This window comes from Triticum aestivum, chromosome 1B (assembly GCF_018294505.1).
Source record: "Triticum aestivum cultivar Chinese Spring chromosome 1B, IWGSC CS RefSeq v2.1, whole genome shotgun sequence".
Taxonomy (NCBI): domain Eukaryota; kingdom Viridiplantae; phylum Streptophyta; class Magnoliopsida; order Poales; family Poaceae; genus Triticum; species Triticum aestivum.
Window position 1 is genome coordinate 507400198 of NC_057795.1, and position 19176 is coordinate 507419373.

Sequence of the window (19176 nt, forward strand, 5' to 3'; positions counted from 1 at the left end):
CCTGGATATTCAAATACATTACAAAACACCTAGTTGCAATACACCAATATGCCCTCCTCAATCATCATCATAAATAGATAATAATTATCAAAGGCTGAAGGCATCTTAATTTCTCTGAACCACTCCTTTTCGGTGAATTGTGCTGTATGGCCTATGGGAATATGGGCCAATCTTGCTGCACTTGCATCCTTTACCATTAAAAGAAAAGGTTGTCTGAAAATGGGTTCAGCTAAGAGCTGAAAAACATTCAGAATGACAGTTGTTTCTGATTATTCTATGGACAACATCAGCAGTCCAGTCTCCAAATATCACGCTGAACTTTCCTCCGACGATATACTGACACAGCAAGTTGACAAGAATCAACCAAATCTCTTTTGCAGCTAAATGTTCAGCAACATTCAGAATGAAAATTATTTCTGATCAGCCTATTGTAGCTTCCTTTGGTGCAAAAATAGCAACAGCAAACCAAAACCAATCAGTCAAGTAAATAGGTTCGACAAAACCGAAGGAAAATCAAGTAATATTTATCATTTGGTAATTGAAGGAATAACTAAAACCGAGTACATGATGTGCGGTTTCAGTACTACTAGCTGTGAGGAGGAGGAGGTTAGCCTTGATGGCCAGGTGGTACCTCGGAAGGACACCTTTCGGTATTTGGGGTCAATGTTGCAGGAGGATGGGGGTATTGATGAAGATGTGAACCATCGAATCAAAGCCGGATGGATGAAGTGGGGCCAAGCTTCTGGCATTCTCTGTGACAAGAGAGTGCCACAAAAGCTAAAAGGCAAGTTCTACAGGACGGCGGTTCGACCCGCAATGTTGTATGGCGCGGAGTGTTGGCCGACTAAAAGGCGACATGTTCAACAGTTAGGTGTGGCGGAGATGCGTATGTTGAGATGGATGTGTGGCCACACGAGAAAGGATCGAGTCCGGAATGATGATATACGAGATAGAGTTGGGGTAGCACCAATTGAGGAGAAGCTTGTCCAACATCGTTTGAGATGGTTTGGGCATATTCAGCGCAGGCCTCCAGAAGCTCCAGTGCATAGCGGATGGCTAAAGCGTGCGGAGAATGTCAAGAGAGGGCGGGGTCGACCGATTTTGACATGTGAGGAGTCCGTTAAGAGAGACCTGAAGGATTGGAGTATCGACAAAGAGCTAGCTATGGACAGAGGTGCGTGGAAGCTTGCTATCCATGTGCCAGAGCCATGAGTTGGTTGCGAGATCTTATGGGTTTCACCTCTAGCCTACCCCAACTTGTTTGGGACTAAAGGCTTTGTTGTTGTTGTTGTTGTAATTGAAGGAATAACTCATATATAAGAATATAAGAAATTAGGGCGTGTACACCTTACATACACCATAATTTGGAACAAGACATAAATTCTCTTTTACATAACCCAGTACCATAATTTGCAACAAGAGTACAAGACATTAATTCTCTTTTACACAACCCATTATTTGCAGCAAGACATTTTTCTCTTTTACAACATATATGTAACATTATTGTAATGATTCAAATTTATAACCAGATCAATGATGAAGTTATGCTAAACCTTCATCACTTCTGAACATTTTCAACCCATATCCAAAAGGGAACAAGGGATCATAGTTAGCATCTCCAACATTTATAGGCAGTTGATCAGAAGACCTAAACCACGATACAGGCAATGTACCCACGAAATCATGATCTCCAAAGAGGCAATCAGTAATTCCCATGCCCTCACTTCCAGGTAGCCAGGCAGCAACTAGAGCATCTATCTTCTCCAGAACTTGTGGTTCAATAACCAAGGGCCTTCCAGATACAACAACCACTAGAGTAGGGACTTTACTAGCAACACGAGTAATCAGGTCTGAACCATTAAATGGGATACTAAGGTCAGTTCTATCTCCCAACCTTTCAGCATAAGGAACCTCACCAACCGCAACAATAGCATAAGAAAATTCTCCGCTTTCAATAATAGCCACTGTTGGGCATTCTTCATACACAACTTCAGTTTCCACACCGACGGATTCTTGTATGGCCTCCAATATACTTGTACCTGTTGGTTTAGATAGCATAAATAGATGTTTCTTAACAAATATGGTCCAGGGTGCAGATTTTATGCTGCTTGTACTGATGAAACTAAAACTCTCTTTTTATATAAATAGAATAAATAAATTTAATAAAAAGCGGTGATGCATGGCTCAAAAAAGGAGCCATTGTGGCTGAACATAATTTTCCCCAGAATTGGTTAGTTCAGTAATGATTGGCTAGTCACTGTTCATGGTAGCTTGCACTGTGGAAACTCTAAGCAGTTGTTTGGCTCTCAAATGGTAAAGTAGTATCCAAGTGTCTCTTTTATTTATTTTTTGACTTTCAGTACAAACCAGGGAATGCCTTTATAGTCTAAAAATAAACAACCATAATTAATACTTGAACAGTCCACTGCAAACATCTTATATTTTAACTTAGAAGCAATAATTTCACATCTATAGGCAGCATGGCAGTTAAAAATATGGCATAACTACTTAATGGTTGGAATCTCCAAGGAGCGGACACACAAAAAAAAAAAGAATTTCTGAGGATGAGCAGTTTCTTCAGTACCAAGGCATTGGTAAGTGGTTCCTCAAACAAATAAAATCATCCCGACATATTCCTGCAAAGCTGAGTTTTTGCTTACCAAGGGTTATCTTTCCACTGTCTCCATGCCAAGCTATTGTCCACCCACCGCACTGATATCCAATATTGTCAGCATGTGTCCCTGCAACGAGTATTCTTTTTGCATTTTTTGCCAATGGAAGGAAAGTTTCACTCTGCTTCTTGCCATTTTTCAGAAGTACCAAAGACTTTCGTACAGCCTCACGTGCCAGCAGCCGATGCTCCTGAAAGGTAAACAATTTAGCACATTGTATATGGTCACCAATATGTGAGACGATAGAAACAGAAGAACAAATCTAACAATTTCACAGTAACAGCGGAAACATAGGTATGCGAACATGCATGCTACCTTACAACCAACTACATCTAGTAGAGACGGATCTGAAAATGGATGCTCAAACACTCCAGATATGAACTTAACCCTTAGAATCCTCTCAACAGCATCATCAATCCGTGACATTGATATCTCCCCTGTCTCCACCAAGAACACAAGATCTTCCAAGAATTTCTCAAATCTGTGAGGTATCATAATCTGTATAGACTGATCAGCAAATGCAAAAGAACCAGTTGCTTTAGAATATATCTTAAATGACTACTTGATAACCAATACCATATCCATTCCAGCATTAACTGATTGCGCGACGCAATAGCGATAATCAGACCCTCGAGGCTCACAAAGCCTGTCAATACCCTCCCAGTCTGACACCACAAACCCCTGAAACACATGATGTCATGTTCACAAAATCATTGTTACTATTCAGAGCCGAGGTTTGCATGAATACACCAATCAAACACCATAGGCTCTACTACCTCGAAGCCTAACTTGCCCTTTAGAACATCTGTGAGCAAATGACGGCTGGCATGTAACGGCTCCCCATTCCATTGAGAGTAGGATGCCATGACTGTCGCCACCCCTTGAGCTATACAATCAGGGTATGGTTTCGTGTGGATCCTCTCCAAATCTTCTGGTGAGCAAATGGCATTCCCCTCGTTGATACCCTTGTCAGTGCCACCATCCCCTACGAAATGCTTGGCACAAGCAAGCACATTGTCCCTGCAAATCACACATAAACATTTCAACAAACGGGCTGTGGGCACCATACGGAAATTACACTACTAAATCTTGCCACTGGAATTACCTAACCGAAGCGAGGAATGGGTAACCGTGAGGGTGGTCTGCTGGTGGCTGGCCCTGCAGGCCGGTGACAATCGTGGTCAACGAGCGCACGATCTCCGGGTCCTCGCTGTAGCTCTCGTAGCATCTCCCCCACCTCGGATCCCTACAAACCTGTACACCGCCCACCAACCAAACGCACATCAAGGAGACCCAAAACAGACACCAACAATCAATTCGGATGCCTTTTTTTCTTTTGAATTTTACTCACGGCGACGCAGGGTGCAAAGGCCCAGTGGATGCCGGTGGCGCGGACCTCGAGCGCCGTCGCCTCGCCGATCTTCCGCACGAGCTCCGCATCCCTGGAAGGAAGGAAGTCAACGGGGTGCGGTTCGTGAACTCCTTTTTTTATCCAAAGGAGGCCTAAAACAGAGCGCGGCGAGTGCGGCGGCGTGGCCAACGGGCGTCATATATAGCGAGAGGTGAGTGAGTGGGTACCTGGAGGCTCCGAGGCCGACGTTGTGGGGGAATACGGTGGCGCCGAAGACGTTGTTGTGGCCGTGGACGGCGTCGGTGCCGTAGAGGATGGGAACGGCGAGGCGGGAGGAGAGGGCGAGGCGCTGCATGTCGTCGACCATGCGTGCCCAGTCGGCCGGGGAGGCGCGGTCGCGGGGCGCGCTGCCGCCGGCGTTGAGGACGCTGCCGGCGGCGAGCTCCGCGAGGGCGCGGGGCGACACGACGGTGCGCTCGATCTGGGCCATCTGGGCCGCCTTCTCCCGCAGCGTCATGCGGCCCAGCAGGTCGCGGACCCGAGCCTCCACCGGCGCCGACGCGTCCTTGTACAGCGGCCGCTCGCCTTGCGCCGCCGCCATGCGGACAAGCAGAGGCGAGAGTGGACTGTGGGAGAAGGGGAGATAGATCGGGCTTGCGAGGAAAACGAGGCTCACTGTCTCACTGTCCGTCTCTCACTCGCGCCACTTACAGATAACAGGTTTCAAATACACAGGCCTTTCCAGGAGAGAATATTTGGCGGAAACCAAGTTGCAATGATAATGTTGCTAAAAAAATGGCAATGATAATACAAAGACCACGTTCGAAAGTTTTAAAAAAGTTGTGTTAAGAGGGTGATATTCAATTAGCATGTGAAATCTCAAGTTCAAACACAAATTCATTACAAGAGATATGAAAAAAAAAACACAATGAATAATGACATTTACTGTTCTCCCTCCGCCCCACAATATAAGATCGTTTCTCGAGCTAACATTAAATTTGTTTTGTTATCAACCGCAAAAAAAAACATTACGTTTGTTATGTTAACACATGTTTGAACTTGGAATTTCATGTGTTAATAGAATAACACCTTCTTAGCATACTATTTTTTCTAGAATTTTTTGAAACTTAAAAAATAGTTTTCATTTATTTTTACCGCAACTTGTTTCCATATGATATTCTCTCGTGTGTGTGGTGTGCTGGCCTGAGTCCAGCGCCGAATTTTTCCATTTTGAATAAAAATGTGAATAAGCATGGCAAGCAAACTCTTTTTTTAATGGTCACAAAGAGTAAATCCCTATGCGGATATTTTTTACTTTGTAGTTGCCTATGAGGCAGCCTAAGAGATGTTCAAATGAACCAGAGCTCACGTGGATTACAGAAAAAAAGACAAAAGAAACACACATGCGCGCACGCACGCACACGCGCACAAGGGGGGGGGGGAAACAAGGGGTCACTCTGAGAACCTTCAAAGACAGTTGATTCACGAGAAAAATCCATCACGACCCAAGCACAACGACCAGAAGGTAGAGCCAACGGGACATGATAGCAGGAGAGACACCCTAGCAGGAAGCATCGTCGGTGTAAATCAAACGGACGATCAACCGAGAGCCAACCACGACGCTGCATCGCTGGTGTAATCAAACTGCTTCGGTCTGCCGAGACCCAACTGGACACTCCTCCGTCGACGTATCAAAAGGCAACACGCTCAGAGACTACACTACCTCACGACACCACATGTGTCACTGGTGTGACTGAAAGGTCATGCGCGGCCGAGACGACACCACGACGCATGTGCGCCACCGGCGGGAGACGACATCGCAAAGTAGAGGCACGCCTATAGAGCACTCCCGCATGGAGCACCCTCACCACACATGGGAGTCGCCTCCGTAGTCAGAAGGAATAGCTCCACCAAAGGCAACCCCAACCCCACATGGATCAGATGTAACCAAAGGGTGGGCTAACTGAGAGCACGCGGATAGACCATTGATCAGAAACGCCATAGAGCTTGACATGGATCCGACACACGAGCCTAGCAACAGACGAGGATCCTCCACCACCACTACCACGGCTTGCCCCGCATCGGAAAGAAGACCGCCCCCATGGCTGCCATCTGCCGAACCACGAGGCTCACCAGCACAGACGGAACATCATCCTCCACTGATAACAAGACACTGATCGCTCGATGATACGTAATTTTTGCTTGTTTCATGCTACTGTTATATCATAATTGCATAATATCACCATTATTTTTTATTATTTTTTTAGACTAACATATTAATTCAGTGCCCAAAGCCAGTTAATATTTTCTGACTTTTTAACTATTTTAGAAAATCATTTTTTGGGGGCAGAAGAAAAGGAAAAATTACACCTATAAGTTTCATATCAGGAAGCTTTGAAAGGGCACCGGAGCCACGCAAGGCGTCTTTGATTACCTTTGATCCGGTTTTGGAGTAGATAGTTTTCTTTTTACCTGGAGCAACCCTAGGTTATCGAACCCGTGAAAAGTGATGTCTTAGCCAGTTTTTTCTGAAAGATCCGGGGTTGTCGGCTTCATTGATTTAGGAGAGAGCAAGCAGGAAAACATGGGTGATCAAGTGATCATGGTTACAAGACACGGGAGCAGCGACTGAAAAAGAAGAGAAAAGGAGGATATAGCCCATTGGCTGTTATCTCGCTATAATTTCCTCGAAAGGGGGCTATAGGCATCGTGCTCCTACTAGTCGCCACAGTTCCAGTGTGCCCCTGATGGTGCGCTAGACGTCTTCAGTTTGTGGCAGCTTGCCTCTGAATGTGCTCGCATTTCTCTCCTTCCAAAGCTCCCAGGTAATCAACAACATCATCGACTTGAAACCCTTTCTGAAGCTTGGAGGCGTCACAGCAGTTAGCCTTTCCCAGTGCCTAAGGGAGCTGTGGTGCGTTTCCCACTTCTCCTTCATTGCTGCACAGCCGACCCTTGAGGACTCCTCCTGCCAGATCGAGCAGGAGAAGGGGTAGTCCCAGAAGAGGTGTGTTGAGCTTTCCAGGTTTCTGTTGCAGAGAGCGCAAAAGCACCCGTTCAGCCACCCACGCCATTGTAGACGATCATTGCACCATAACCTGTCATGGTGAAGCAGCCAGACAAAGATTTTCACAGTGTCTGGGGCAAGCCTTCCATACCGCTGCTTTGATTCCTGAAGATTGGGCTCCAATATGTTGGAGTTTGATTTCTGCAATACTTGTTACTAAAAGAGTTGCAGTTTCCCTGCCCAAATCACACATTTTGTAAGAAGACACAATAATAAAGGAATGGGCCATGGCTTAAGGTTTTACCTGCAGCCATATAGTCGCGCTCGGAATCCTACCAAAATAAACAATATGGCACTAGTAAACACCACCATATATGTAGTTAACATGTTTATATGGAGAGTGAAGTGCACTGTATGTCCTTAAACTATTTCAGGGGTGTCACATAGGTCCTCGAACTATGAAAATCGTCATTCAGGTCCTCGAAGTACAGTAAGTGTGTCATCCAGGTCCAAAATCTCACTAACCGCCTCTAGATGGTCAGCTGGCATGGTGAACAGTGCGAAAAATAAAACAAAAAATCTGATAATCTTTGGCATCGAAGATACCACTGGTGCGTGAATAGTAAAAATGTTCATTAATTCAAAAAAATGTTCGCGATTATGCGAAAATATTGGCGACTTTAAAAAAGTTCACAAACTATAAATTTGAAAATATGTTCGCGAACCACAAATATTGTTCGTGGGTATGGAAAAAAATGTTCGCGAATCACAAATATTGTTCATGGGTATGGAAAAAACTGTTCGCGAACCACAAAAAATTGTGACTTTAAAAAATGTTAGTGAACTTTTTATTAAAGTCACGAATATTTTTTTCCAAATTCATCGTTCGCGAACATTTTATTAAAGTCACGAATATTTTTTCCAAATTCATCGTTCGTGAACATTTTTTTTAAGTCGTGAATATTTTTTCCAAATTCATCGTTCGCGAACTTTTTTTAAACTCGCGAATATTTTTTCCAAATTCATCGTTCGCGAACATTTTTTTAAAGTCGTGAATATTTTTCCAAATTCATCGTTCCCGAACTTTTTTTAAAGTCGTGAATATTTTTTTGAAGTCGCGAATATTTTTTCCAAATTCATCATTCGCGAACATTTTATTAAGTCACAAATATTTTTTCCAAATTCATCGTTCGCGAACTTTTTTTGAATTAATGAACTGTTCACGCGCCAGGGTATCTTCGATGACAGAGGATCTCAGTTTTTCGATATTTTTCTATATTTATTGTTTATCGTGCGCACAGGAATTCAGGACTGTTTGCCACGCATTGTTATGGTTACTGTTTACGTGCCAGCTGGCCAGTTAGAGCCTGTCAGGGAGATTTTGGACCTAAATGACACACTTACTGCACTTCGAAAACCTGGATGACGATTTTCATAGTTCGAGGACCTACGTGACATTCCTGGAATAGTTTAAGGACCTACAATGCACTTCACTCTTATATGAAAGATGCGTCCAAATAACCCCACGACCAATTGTCGCCACATTGAGATTCTATTGTCCAGCCGAGGCCCTTGTCGTTCTGTGGTGTCATCTCATATATAAATGAATAATCATACCAACGCATTTGCTGTTGAATGACCGCCGCTTATGTACCCAGAGAATAGGTTCCAGCTATCGTACTAAGCTTACTATCAACAAACTCTTTTTTACAACGCAACAAGCATTAGCTTGAGCATATATAAATTGATAATACCATGCATGGATATTAACATCTGGAATCTTTCAAAGCGATAGCTGGATATCACCAAAAAAACTCAAAAAGAAGTCCCGTTGGATCTCATGAAAGTACCCACTACGGTATGCAGAATATAAGGAGAAAGTGCAACTGTAAACCATTGACCATCCGTAGCGCTTTGTGAAGCTTATTCCAAATGTATTTACATACAAAGAAATGGAGGGCCCACTCACAAGAAAAAAGGAAATGAAATGGAGGGCCTTTTGCATTTGCGAAAAATGGTCTTTTGCATATGCTTGTTTTTTTATCAAAAAAAAGGCTATACAAAATGCGGTCCTCAGGAATCCCAACAAGTTGCATCGTTTCGATTCCATTTTTCCTTTGATATAGGACAACCATTTTCCACAGCAACGCACCAAACAAGAAAGAGGAGATTTCCAAAAAAAAATCTGGACTACACTACACATGTGTTATGTGTGGCTTACCTACTCTGGAAACAAGAGATCATCTTTTTCTTGTGTACTTCTGTATCTTTTTTGTCTCGGTCAGTGTTCGCACACGAACACATCACGTGTACCCTCGACGTCGGGGGTGATGCACCGCAGCTCACGTCGAAGGAGTCTCACCGGAAGCGCGATTCGCAAGTCGACCGGTGAGAGCTTTTGAGGACCCGAAACCCTACACTTCCGGAAGGGACCCCGTCGGGGAGTACAGCGGCTATGGGCTGCCCTAGGTCGGTCAAGCCTCCCCTAGAGCCTCGCGGTCCGCAGCTCTCCAACACGAAGAACAACGAAGGACAAGGGAGCAAGAACGAGGGAGGGACAAGACGTAGATGAAAAAGCTGTAGATGTGTTTGCGATTGTGTGTTGTTCAATCGGCCGTCACCCCCAACATATATAAGAGGCGGCTGAACTTCCCGTACAAGAAAAAGATTCATCTAGGCTTTACTTACAATAAAATTGCATCAATTCACGTTCAAAACCCTAGTCAAATTCGGACTGGTTTTATCCGAACTTTTCAAAACGGTTCGGTTTACAACCTGGCTGCACCTTGCGGGTCATGTTTGAGGCAGTAAACGACCTCGGATGGAAACGAGTCCAAAAGTAATCTTGACCGTTTCGAGGAGACGAAAAACTTTCTTGTTGAACGATTTTTTATCAGAGGTCATCTTGAGGGTCAAATAGCTCGCGCAAAACGGACTATGACGCAAAACATCCGTCACTCGTGCTACCCATCACACATGGCGTCTGGTGGGGCGCGCCACACTTTGCCTCCTGGCAGGGCTACATTCCGATGGCTCTAACTTTTGCATACGAACTCGGATTTGAACGATTTTTATATCGAAATCGATCGTTTCGACGAGACGAAGACAATCCGTGTAGATCATTTTTCCATACGAGGCTGTCTTGAGGGTGTAATGAGCCGAATAGTGTTTTGAATACAAAATCTCAGTATTTCAAACACAACTTCGGCCTTCGAGATGAGATCGGATGGCGATGACCCAAACTTCAAAGATGTTTATATCGACGAACTTTTTTATGTAGATCACTTCTTCATTTGAGGACATATTAATTAAGTTCTTGACCGTGCCAAAATCTGGTGTCAACACATGCCCCCCTGTTTTTCGGCACAGCTAGCGTGCCGAAAAATAACTTGTACCATGTTTGTTCTCAGGACGATGTCAACACTCCATCGGCCATTTACAGTTTCTTAGGGCGATAATTATATATCGGCCATGTTTATGCTAAGGGCGATAGTTATTTATCGGCCATGTCTTTCTTAGGATGATAGTGAATATATCGGCCATTGCCTATCTAGGCTTTTTGCCACACACTTGGGTGATATTTCTTTAAATATTTGCCATTGAGAGCTCGAGGTAATAATATGCCTTGTACGGATTCCACCAAATATGAGTTTCCGGGAACCACTCTTGTAATCTTAAAAGGACCTTCCCAACTTGGAGACCACTTCCCGAATTTTCTATCTTTTGAACCAATTGGTAGAATCACCTTCCACACAAGATCGCCAACTTGAAAATTCTTCAACTTGACCTTCTTATTGTAAGCTCTTGCCACCCTCAACTTATCTCTCTCTATGGCATTCAAAGCAGACAAACGTTTATCGGCGACTTCATCAATATTGTCCATCATCAAGTTATAGAAGTCCACCGCCGATAAATCATTTTGTTTGGCTATTCTCAAAGCATTCAAATTTACTTCCACTGGTAAAACGGCCTCCTGACCATATACGAGCTCATATGGAGTCACCTTTGTAGCACCATGCCTTGAGATCCTATGTGCCCACAAAGCTTCGGACAATAGCTCATGCCATCTCCTTGGATTATCCTCAATCTTCTTCTTGATGAGCTTGATTAATATTTTATTACTAGACTCAGCTTGTCCATTGGCTTGGGCATAATATGGAGAGGAATTGAGCAACTTTATCTTATATGATTCGGCAAATTCTCTGACTTGATGTGACATAAAGGATGAACCTTGGTCCGTAGTTAATGTTTGAGGAATGCCGAATCTATGAATAATATGCTCAGTTATGAATTGAATTACCTCTGTATGCGTCATATTTTTGAGTGGTATTGCTTCAGACCATTTAGTGAAATAATCAGTCGCCACCAACATGAACCGATGCCCCTTTGAAGAAGAAGGATGAATCTCTCCAATAAAGTCTAATCTCCAGCCTCTAAAAGGCCACGGCTTGATAATAGGATGTAACATAGCAGCGGGAGCCAACTGAATATCACCAAACTTTTGACAAGCTTCACACCCTTTATAATACCGGAAGCAATCATTAACCATCGTCGGCCAATAAAACCCAGCACATCGTAATAGTCATTTCATCTTGGGAGCCGACTAATGAGTGCCACAAATACCTTCATGGACCTCTCCCATAGCAACTCTCGCTTGGTCCTCGTCCAAGCACTTTAAAAGAACATCATCAACCATTCGGCGATAGAGACCATCATCTCTCATTGTGTATTTGAAAGCCATACGCCGAACAGTCTTGTCCATCCTTTTACTAGGATCACACAAATAATCAATAATGGGTTTCCTCCAGTCTTGACTTTCTCCTGCATTAAATTTTTCATTAGTGGCCGAAACGGTGGGCTCTGGTTCGGCCTCCCCTACGTTGGCAAGACTAGACATCGGCCTTTGAGAAATATGAAACATGCCACGATCAACATGATAGCCGGATGCTTGTTGTGCCAACTCATTTGCTCTCCAATTGTCATGTCTAGATATATGAGCAATGCTAAAATAATCCAAATCTGAAATTATATCTAGACATTTATCAAGATAAACATTAAGTGATTCGTCAAAACATTGAAAGACTTTGGATATTTGTTGCACTACTAATAACGAATCACCAAAAGCCTCAATATGTGTAGCACCTATGGCAAGCAACATCTCTAAGCCGAATAACAATGCTTCATATTCGGCTTGATTATTTGTGCAAAAGTATTTTAAGCGGCATGAGGCTTCAAAAACAGCACCATGAGGAGATATATAAACAATACCAACACCTTGGCCATTGCTACACACTGAACCATCAAAATATAATCTCCATGGTACTAATGAGACAAGGTTTATATCAATATCATGCTTGTCATCAATCTGATGCTCAACAATAAAATTAGCAACAATTTGGCCTTTCATGGATTTCAGAGATTCATAAGCCAAATCATATTCAACTAAAGCATAAGCCCACTTGCCAATTCTACCACTAAGAATTGGCCTATGCAACATGTATTTGATGACATCAGTTTGACAAGCTATAATGCAATTACTAGGCACTAGATAATGTCTCAATTTTGTGCAAGCATAATATAAGCATAAGCATAGTTTCTCAATGAATGTATACCTTGTCTCGGCGTCTAATAACCGTTGGCTCAAATAAGTAATAGCATGCTCCTTTACCTCGGTCTCTTGAGTCAAAACAGCACCAATAACACCTTCCTCCGCTACAATGTAAAGTCTAAATGGCTCCCTGTGCCTGGGCGCTTTCATAACCGGAGGAGTGCACAAATATTTCTTAATCATATCAAATGCCTCTTGCTGTTTTGCCCCCCCAAGTAAAATCAACATCATTCTTTAACCGAAGGATAGGAGTAAATGCATCAACCTTCCCTGATAGATTGGCTATGAACCTCCTCAAATAATTGACCTTGCCAAGGAATTTTTGCATATCTCTCTTGCATGTTGGAGCCCCTACTTTCTGTATAGCTTCTATCTTTTTGGGATCAATTTCCACGCTATCTTCATGAATAATGAAACCCAGAAACTTCCCAGCCGATACACCAAAGGCACACTTCAAAGGATTCATTTTCAGCCCATATTTCTTCATTATTTCAAAAGCCAAACGCAAATCGGCTAAGTGAGATTCAAAAGCATCCGATTTGACAACAATATCATCAATATAAACCTCAAGTGTAACACCAAGTAAATCATGAAAAATTAAATTCATAGCCCTTTGATACGTGGCACCGGCATTTTTTAATCCAAAGGTCATCACTGTCCACTCAAATAAACCAAGAAAACTGGGACATCGAAAAGCCGTTTTGGACATGTCCTCTTCGGCCATAAAAATCTGGTTATACCCCGCATTACCATCAAGAAAGCTAATGACCTTATGTCCAGAAGCATCATTAATAAGCATATCGGCTTTTGGCATGGGATACTCATCTTTAGGTGTAGCTCTATTCAAATCTCTGAAATCAATGCACACCCTCAACTTGCCAGAGCCTTTCTTCTCTACTGGTACAATGTTAGAAATCCACTCGGCATACCTGCAAGGTCTAATAAAATTAGCTTTAAGCAAACGACCGATCTCTTCCTTGATCCGGTCATACATTTTTGGATTAAACTTTCTGGCCGATTGCTTGTATGGTCTAAAACCGGCCTTTATAGGTAACCGATGCTCCACTAGCTCTCGGCTTAAACCCGGCATCTCATGATATTCCCATGCAAAGCAACAAACATATTCTTTCAATAGCTCGATCAACTTAGCCTTATGATCGGCTCTTAAATTTTCGTTTACAAATGTCGGCCTAGGAATTGAACCATCTCCTATATCTATCTCTTCTAATGGATCGGCCGATGTAAAACCTTGTCCTAACTTATACATGTCATCTAACTCCTCTATGGACTCATACATATCGTTCTCATTGGACCGATATTCTACAAGACGCTTTTGTAACCACTCTGAGTTAGGATCCATTTAAATACATCATACCTTGGAGCCGATTATCACCAACCGGCTTTAAAGAAACGGGCACGAAACCACTTTTTGTGGCGCTAAGAAAATCATATTCTGATAAGTCACGCCCCGTCAAGCAAGTAGCATTGGGATGTTGCCAATCCACCGATGCATCGGCCAAAGCAACACAAGCCGAATTATCCGCATGAATGACTTCTACTTCATCATCAACCCATTGAATCAAAAACTGGTGCATAGTAGATGGCACGCATTGGTTCGCATGAACCTAATCGCGGCCTAATATCACATTGTAGTTACCTTGCACCTCGGCGACAAAGAATGCGGTAGCCAAAGTTTTGCTTCCCACCGTAAGCTCCACATACATCACACCTTTGGCTTCAGTTTTTGCTTTGCCTTCAAATCCATTAAGCACCATGTTGGTCTTTATTAACTCTTCATCACGCAGCCCCAATTTTTTGAAGACCGAATATGGCATAAGATTCACCACAACACCACCATCGACAAGCATTCTAGCAACCGGCGATCCATTAATATGACCTTTAAGGAACAATGGCTTCAAGTGCGTCACCGGTTCTTTTGGCTTCTCGAATATAGCATTTTTAGGACCAAAATCTAGCTGAGCTACTTCCCCTTCTTCATCTATAGCACGAAATTCAGCGGGTAAGTAATACACCATATTAATATCCATACCTTCATGAACTGGTGTAGACTCATAATCAAGCATTTCATCTCCTTCCGCAAGCATGTCCACTGACTCCGAAATATCTTCAAGGGAAGAGGAAGTAGTAGGCAAAGTGGACGATGTAATAGTAGCCGCATCATCCTCCGTTGGTGGTGTAGGTGTTGCTATGATCAATGCAGAAGCTGCAATGTTTTCCTTTTGCTTTGGCCTCCACACTTGTTTTGGGGGTACCATGGGACGGCTTTCATTGAATAATTTATCCCTTAGCTTTTCTGCTTCTTGTTCCTCCTTCTCATGACTCCTCATGCGCTGCAATCTCCTTTTTTGCGCCTTGGTCAAACCGGAAGGACACCACTTAGGCTGAGTATATTTTGGATCCCTTGACTTGGCCTTGCTTATGCTAGCTTCCTGATCATTAGCCATGGGGCCTTGCTGGACCGCAGCCACATCTTTATTAGAATCAGCTGGATTATCAACAATAATCGGCTCTTTGATTATCAATTCTTTAGTGCCTATCATAATAGTTTCACCACTAGCATTCTTCTCCTTTTGCTTGCTAGGCTCTGAAATTTCAGCACTTGGTGATTTGGCACGCCACACTTGCCGGTTGACCCTTTTTTGATTATCTTGCATTTTCTAATTGACACCATTGTTCAAACGGTCTTGTGTGGGATAAGAAAGTCTCTCATGAATGGGCCTCCTTGGTTCTGCCCAACCCAGATGAAAAGCATAAGGGGCCATTGGGGGCTGCCCCCATCCCCCATTGAAGCCTCCCATGTAGTATGGCGCATAGGGGGGCGGCACCATCCATGGTCCTGGTGCCCATAACCCATATGGCCTTGCGTGATGATGAGATTCTTCCCTCGGAGGTGATCTCGAGCGCTTCAAATTTGATGACCGGTTAGAGCTAGAACCGGCCGCTTGATTGGCATACTTGGACAACAGCATATCAAAAGTTGGCTTGATTCTCTTGCGCTGTACTTTAGCTTCATTCGTCTTCCACTTGCCAACCTCTGGACTCTTGGGCTTAACAAATTTGACATGAGTGTTCTCTTGCACTTGTGGTTGCCCCCCGAGTGTAGGATTCTTGATGGTGATTTTGATTATCTCCTTGCCACCGGGTTGCTTGTCAAGCACAACCTGTCTCCCCAAGACCTTGTCGCCCTCCTTGTCTTTCCTGGGCTCACCAACAATGACATTAGCTTTATTAGCAGATTCGGCAACCTCTGGCCGAATGAGTAGTTTCTAAGCTGTAAAGCATGCCGCACTGAACGAGGGAGTAATCATCAGCGCGAGACTGCCAAGCATTCATAAAGTCTTGGTTCTCTGGGACGGGAGCGTCACCTAGCGGTCCTTCTAGGACATATTGTTTCCTGGCAGCTATGAGTATGATCCTCAGGTTCCGGACCCAGTCCGTATAGTTGCTGCCATCATCTTTCAGCTTGGTTTTCTCTAGGAACGCGTTGAAGTTCATGTTGACATTAGCGTTGGCCATTGATCTACAAGACATATTTGCAAAGGTTTTAGACTAAGTTCATGATAATAAAGTTCTAATCAAATTATGAACTCCCACTTAGATTAGACATCCCTTTAGTCATCTAAGTGTTACACGATCCGAGTCGACTAGCCCGTGTCCGATCATCACGTGAGACGGGCTAGTCATCGTCGGTGAACATTTTCATGTTGATCGTATCTTCCATACGACTCGTGTTCGACCTTTCGGTCTCCGTGTTCCGAGGCCATGTCTGCACATGCTAGGCTCGTCAAGTTAACCCTAAGTGTTTTCGCTGTGTAAAACTGTCTTACACCCGTTGTATGTGAACGTAAGAATCCATCACACCCGATCATCACGTGGTGCTTAGAAACGACGAACTGTAGCAACGGTGCACAGTTAGGGGAGAACACTTCTTGAAATTTTATAAGGGATCATCTTATTTACTACCGTCGTCCTAAGTAAACAAGATGCATAATACATAATAAACATCACATGCAATTATATAGTTGTGACATGATATGGCCAATATCATATAGCTCCATTGATCTTCATCTTCGGGGCTCCATGATCATCTCGTCACCGGCTTGACACCATGATCTCCATCATCATGATCTCCATCATCGTGTCTTCATGAAGTTGTCACGCCAACGACTACTTCTACTTCTATGACTAACGTTTAGCAATAAAGTAAAGTAGTTTACATGACGTTATTCAATGACACGCAGGTCATACAAAAAAATAATGACAACTCCTATGGCTCCTGCCGGTTGTCATACTCATCGACATGCAAGTCGTGAATCCTATTACAAAGAACATGATCTCATACATCACAATTCATCATTCATCACAACTTCTGGCCATATCACATCACATGATCAATCGCTGCAAAAACAAGTTAGACGTCCTCTAATTGTTGTTGCATCTTTTACGTGGCTGCAATTGGGTTCTAGCAAGAACGTTTTCTTACCTACGAATCACCACAACATGATTTTGTCAACTTCTATTTACCCTTCATAAGGGCCCTGTTCATCGATTCCGCTCCAACTAAGGTGGGAGAGACAGACACCCGCCAGCCACCTTATGCAACTTGTGCATGTCAGTCGGTGGAACCGGTCTCACGTAAGTGTACGTGTAAGGTTGGTCCGGGCCGCTTCATCCCACAATACCGTTGAGCAAGAAAAGACTAGTAGAGGCAAGTAAGATGACAAAATCCACGCCCACAACAAAGTTGTGTTCTACTCGTGCAAAGAGAACTACGCATAGACCTAGCTCATGATGCCACTGTTGGGGAACGTTGCAGAAAATTAAAAATTTTCCTACGGTTTCACCAAGATCCATCTATGAGTTCATCTAAGCAACGAGTCTAGGGAGAGAGTTTGCATCTACATACCACTTGTAGATCGCGTGCGGAAGCTTTCAAGGTGATGATGTAGTCGTACTCGACGTGATCCAAATCACCGATGACCTGCGCCGAACGGACGGCACCTCCGCGTTCAACACACGTACGGAACAGCCACGTCTCCTCCTTCTTGATCCAGCAAGGAAGGGAGGAGAGGTTGAGGGAGATGGCACCAGCAGCAGCACGACGGCGTGGTGTTGGTGGAGCTGCAGTACTCCGGCAGAGCTTCGCTAAGCACTATGGAGGTGGAGGAGGTGTTGGGGAGGGAGAAGGAGGCAACCAAAGGCCAGGGCGTTCAGGTATGAAGTCCCTCCTCTCCCCCCACTATATATAGGGGTGCCAAGGGGGGGTGGCCGGCCCTAGGAGATCAAATCTCCTAGGGGGTGCGGCGGCCAAGGGGGGTTTTCCCTCCCCCCAAGGCACCTAGGAGGTGCCTTACCCTCCTAGGACTCTTGCCCCCCTTGAACCCTAGGCGCATGGGCCTATGTGGGGCTGGTTCCCTTGGCCCATTAGGCCAAGGCGCACCCCCGTACAGCCCATGTGGCCCCCCGGGACAGGTGGACCCACCCGGTGGACCCCCGGGACCCTTCCGGTGGTCCCGGTACAATACCGATAACCCCGAAACTTGTCCCGATGCCCGAAACAGGACTTCCCATATATAAATCTTTACCTCCGGACCATTCCGGAACTCCTCGTGATGTCCGGGATCTCATCCGGGACTCCGAACAACATTCGGGTTACTGCATATACATATCCCTATAACCCTAGCGTAACTGAACCTTAAGTGTGTAGACCCTACGGGTTCGGGAGACATGCAGACATGACCGAGACTCTCTTAGTCAATAACCATCAGCGGGATCTGGATACCCATGATGGCTCCCACATGCTCCTCGATGTTGTCATCGGATGAACCACTATGTCGAGGATTCGATCAAACCCTGTATGCAATTCCCTTTGTCAATCGGTACGTTACTTGCCCGAGACTCGATCGTCGGTATCCCAATACCTTGTTCAGTCTCGTTACCGGCAAGTCACTTTACTCGTACCGTAATGCATGATCCCGTGTCCAACACCTTGGTCACATTGAGCTCAATATGATGATGCATTACCGAGTGGGCCCAGAGATACCTCTCCGTCATACGGAGTGACAAATCCCAGTCTCGATCCGTGTCAACCCAACAGCTACTTTCGGAGATACCTGTAATGTACCTTTATAGTCACCCAGTTACGTTGTGACGTTTGGTACACCCAAGGCATTCTTACGGTATCCGGGAGTTACACGATCTCATGGTCGAAGAAAGAGATACTTGACACTTGCAAAGCTCTAGCAAAACGAACTACACGATCTTTTATGCTATGCTTAGGATTGGGTCTTGTCCATCACATCATTCTCCTAATGATGTGATCCCGTTATCAACTACATCCAATGTCCATAGTCAGGAAACCATGACTATCTGTTGATCACAACGAGCTGGTCAACTAGAGGCTTACCAGGGACATAGTGTGGTCTAAGTATTCACACGTGTATTACGATTTCCGGATAATACAGTTATAGCATGAATACAAGACAATTATCATGAACAATGAAATATAATAATACTT

The 19176-nt window shown here is 44.2% G+C and overlaps 1 protein-coding gene across 1 annotated transcript; it reads right to left on the reverse strand.

Moving 5' to 3' along the window:
* Positions 1 to 1325: 1325 nt before the first annotated feature.
* Positions 1326 to 4724, reverse strand: LOC123135468 (beta-glucosidase BoGH3B). The gene is made up of 8 exons (XM_044554551.1): positions 4251 to 4724; positions 4024 to 4114; positions 3778 to 3926; positions 3449 to 3692; positions 3249 to 3353; positions 2988 to 3170; positions 2661 to 2862; positions 1326 to 2039 (listed from the first exon to the last, which is right to left on the reverse strand). The coding sequence occupies exons 1-8, from the start codon at positions 4622 to 4624 to the stop codon at positions 1543 to 1545; spliced, it is 1845 nt and encodes a 614-aa protein (XP_044410486.1). The 5' UTR covers positions 4625 to 4724; the 3' UTR covers positions 1326 to 1542.
* Between the last annotated feature and the right edge of the window lie 14452 nt (positions 4725 to 19176).